The sequence below is a fragment of the Pinus tabuliformis genome, chromosome 9, assembly GCF_031772625.1.
Source record: "Pinus tabuliformis cultivar Carrire ecotype Pingquan chromosome 9, CPIR1, whole genome shotgun sequence".
NCBI classification, from domain to species: domain Eukaryota; kingdom Viridiplantae; phylum Streptophyta; class Pinopsida; order Pinales; family Pinaceae; genus Pinus; species Pinus tabuliformis.
In genome coordinates this window covers 292,990,799-292,994,937 of record NC_142307.1, presented here as the reverse complement: position 1 = coordinate 292,994,937, position 4,139 = coordinate 292,990,799, and the positions used below count along the sequence as shown (strand labels likewise).

Genomic DNA, 4,139 nt, shown 5'->3' with positions numbered 1-4,139 from the left:
TTACATGGAAGTCAGGGCATTCAGCATTTGAATATTCAGAATATACACTCATAAGGAACCACACAGTTTATAGATGCATACAAGAAATCAGAGCACATTCAGTGAATTCTGAGTGATTATACATCCATACCACTGTAAACAAAACTAAGAAAATGACAACATCACACATTCTGAATATAAGAAATCCTTCATGAATCCTGAGAAGTAAAATCAAAGTTATATTACTGAAATGAGTCTTTACATAAGCCAAATACAAGCTGTGTCATAAAATTTTCCAACCTTGATTACATTGTTGTTTCAGCTATATATAGAGCTCTTATTCTAACTGATCGAGATTCCTCCTCCAGCATGAGGGGAATTCGAAAACTACTAATGACCACTATCAACCATTTAACTAATTAATAAATACAACAAAGTGCTAACTGGAGTTTTCTTAGAGATCTAAATCGACTATGACTCTAACTCCATTTTACATGCATGATGCCTTTGATTACAATGATCCTCGTTCTTTGATATCTGCTCCCCTTTAGTTTGGCTGTAATGGATGTTCAAAGCTCCATGTTTGATCTTTAATGACACATCCTTTCCAATACCCTGAAATGTATGAAACTGTCCCTGTGTATCGGTCTTTAGTCTGCCTTAACATGTCCGGATCCAACGAAGTATATCCTTTATCTTTTAATTACCCCAAAATGGAGCAAACTGCCACGTCTTTGATGTGCTGTCCACCGTTTGCATACGTGAAAGCCAAAACTTTTGCAAACTGTAACTGTTTCACATATCCTGAAGTGTGATAAATATGAAATATGCTTCCTTTATGACAAAAATCCAAAGTTGGATTCGAATGCATATTATCTCCACGTGTCTTGACCTGGTTAACTGTTAGATAGCTTCAGATGATGCCTTGTATGCCTTTTAGATGTTTCCCTTTCAAAATTCCCGCTTATAATTCAAAACTGCTTGATTTGCGTAAAAATCATCACCTACAGCAGTTTCGTAGCGCGCTACGAAACTGCTGTGTAATTTCAAAAACACAGTCTTCCTTTCATAGCTAAATGATCGCCAGTGTTCATGGCTTAAGCACCTTACTCCCTTGATTGTTTTGAAAAGATTTGCTTGCAACTTTTCAAGAAACAGATATTTCTCCTGAGGAAAAGATGCAATGACATCAATAACACCATTGACTGTTCCAAATATAACTGTATGAAGCTGGCTGGTACCTCACTGGCTGATTAATGGATGCATTGCCTGTTTGCCCTTTATCAGTTGCAATAGCATTTCCAGAATGACCAGCTGAATCAGGTGCTCCACAAAGAAATAGCCCATTCCTCCATGTAACACTTTCTTCAATGACATTCTGACATCAATATCATTCTCTCCAGGTCTAATCACATCAAACTCAAATCCTAACTTCTTCCCTGCCCTTTAAAATTCACTTCACACAGCTGGTGCTTTGGCCAAAGGTATGGGAACAACATCAAAAGACAATCCTATGGCCGAGAACTGAATTCCATAGGTGTCCACGAAGACTCAGCACGCATTAGATGCAGTTTTTCAACAAAAGGCTCCAGAATTTTTGCTTCTTCCACTGGGGCAAAGGCCATACAAATACTAAGCTCTTGGACGGCTTCTCCATAGCGTCTGCTATGGTATAAAAGCATGCCATGGTCTCTCCGCAATGCCCAGTTATGTGGTTGAAGAATGAGAAGCCTCTCGGATGACATAATGGACAATCTCAATTCTTGGGGGCGCAATGTTAAAGCATTTGAGTTATCAAACTTGCTGGGCTGGTCAGAAGTATGGTGCACTGGTCGAAGAGGAGAAGTTAGCAATAAGCCAGGATGGGCCCTTGATGCACGCTTCCAATAAAGCCTTTTTAGATTTGCCAAAGCAACTGCAATTATGTCTCTGTTTGATCCAAGCTCAATATCTGGAAGTGATCTGCTGTTCAAATCGAAAGCTTTTGATCCAGGATGTTTAACACAACCACCATTTACTTTAGCAAACCAGCTTTCTCCTTCAGATAGTTGAAAAAGCTCCTCAGTGTATTCAGTTTTGGGCCATATCAAAAATTCTTCCCCAACACGAGCTCCTACAATAGTAACTCCAAGTCTTCGGCAAACTTCAATATATATTATGCTTAGCATTATTCCACTTCCAGATGCAGATTTTAGCACTTGATGCAAGTATGACTGCTTTGGATTGTTAAGAAGAGATGACCTAGTAAAGCCTCGTAAATCAAAAAGAACAAAATTCACCGCCTCCAAAACTTGCAACAAATGGCACCCAATTTCTTTTGATACTAACTCTGCTTCCACTTGTTTTGCTATAATGTCAAGCTCAGACAACCGTGCTGTAATGCTTCTGCCAGCTAGCGGAAAGGCATCTAAGCTTGCCCATTCGTAGGTAACCTTTGACAGACTGGGAGCTTCTCGCCCCTCCTTTACAACTGCTCGAGCATCCATATCTCGATTATAAGACATAAATGCTTCATCCTCAACAGCAATCAATAACATAGCCTTTGCAAGAGAAATCTCCCTATCTTTTAGACCAAAAGAAATCTCATCACAAAACTTTTTCCGTGCATTCTTAGTTTATTGAACTTCACATATCCACACCATGACGACTGACTTTGGCCTTTATATTCCCATGTAGAAGCAGAATGGGATGCAATGAAACATGAAACTTTTTCACCTGGAGCTCTGACCACAGAAAAATTGGATACAGAGGTACCCATCTTCATCTTTACCGGAGGCTTGAGAAAATCTTCCTTATTTGTATCTACAGGCGTACAATGGACTAGCTCTGGAACAGATGAAAAAGAAGATGACAAAATCATCACAAGCCAAGAAACTTTCAACTGCTTGAAATAATACTACGCTCCTTCAGAAGGGAATCCAAATTCTCTGAAACTTATCGCCAAATAAGAAACCCTTCGCTTATAAAAAGCATCGACTAAACTCGGTTTCAAATACCTTGGCTAGCGCGCAGTAGAAATTGTCCCCTACATTCACTACAAGATGAGTATCTAGATTAGGGCTTGACAAGCAAAACCAGCAGGGCTGATGTGTATTAGACACTGTGTTTCTCCTTTTCTTTCCAGCATCTGGGTCATGGCTAAATCTGTCGTCATCCCCTTTATCGCATCTACCCTTTTTGACAAAATCAAAGCATATGCGGGGCGGAAGCAAATCACTACACCTACCATCATCTGAACTATGGCGAAACTTGCACTCTGCACCTCTTTCACATTTACCCTTACTGATAAAATCGAAGCATGCACCTTCTGAGAACGGATCTTTGTTACATACAAACTGCTGAGGCTGATTGGCGAAAGCAGCTTGTTCTATTGGTTCATTTTCTTCCTTTCAGGCATGAGTCTCGAATTCTTAGTAGATATCCATCAACAGAAATAGGCAGAAGGGCACCCCAGTCAACAATGGCTTCAACGCGCTCCGGGCCACCGCATTGAGGCCCTTTCCCAGGCGGTCCAATCCGGGTATTGTTAACATTAATAATGTTATGGCCTCTGCTGCTGCAGTGTACCCCTGATGGCCACATTTAGACTGCAATTCTCTTGAACCATCATCACGGAGCTCCCATTTGTATAACTGAATCTTTTGATTGATGCCAGCAAGCAACTTTCCATTAAATGCATTCAGATCGTAAACATAACCCTTTGTCTCCTTCTCAGCAACAACTACAACATGTGCCAGTAGCAAGACACCTAACGACCTAAAACACAACGGATTCTGATAAGTATGACAGCCGGGTGAGATTTGCTATGGATCAGCACAAAATCACCTAGACCGGGCTTCTGCGCTAGGAAATCACATGAAACATGTTGCGCTGCGAAAACACCTAAAACTGACTTATGTGCTACGAAAACACTTAAGGAGCTTTGTAGCACATAATAACCTTTGAACAAAGCTGACACATGGAAATTGTGTGAATTATGAGACCAGTGGTGAATGAGGATGCATAGTGACTCCTAAGACTCAGACTCTAAGGCAAACAAAAACTCAAAACTAGACTAGCATTGAATTTTTTTTACCATCAAACTAATGTGAGCAGTTTTGAAATTAGAATTCTTAAGTGATAACACAACCCATAAAAATAACGCTTAATTAAAATTGATC

General features: G+C 40.1%; 1 protein-coding gene across 1 annotated transcript; it reads right to left on the bottom strand.

The window, feature by feature from the left end:
• Window positions 1-1,480: 1,480 nt before the first annotated feature.
• Window positions 1,481-2,944, bottom strand: LOC149148337 (uncharacterized). Its single transcript, XM_089441249.1, has one exon. The coding sequence runs from the start codon at window positions 2,514-2,516 to the stop codon at window positions 1,491-1,493; it is 1,026 nt and encodes a 341-aa protein (XP_089297375.1). The 5' UTR covers window positions 2,517-2,944; the 3' UTR covers window positions 1,481-1,490.
• Window positions 2,945-4,139: the final 1,195 nt, after the last annotated feature.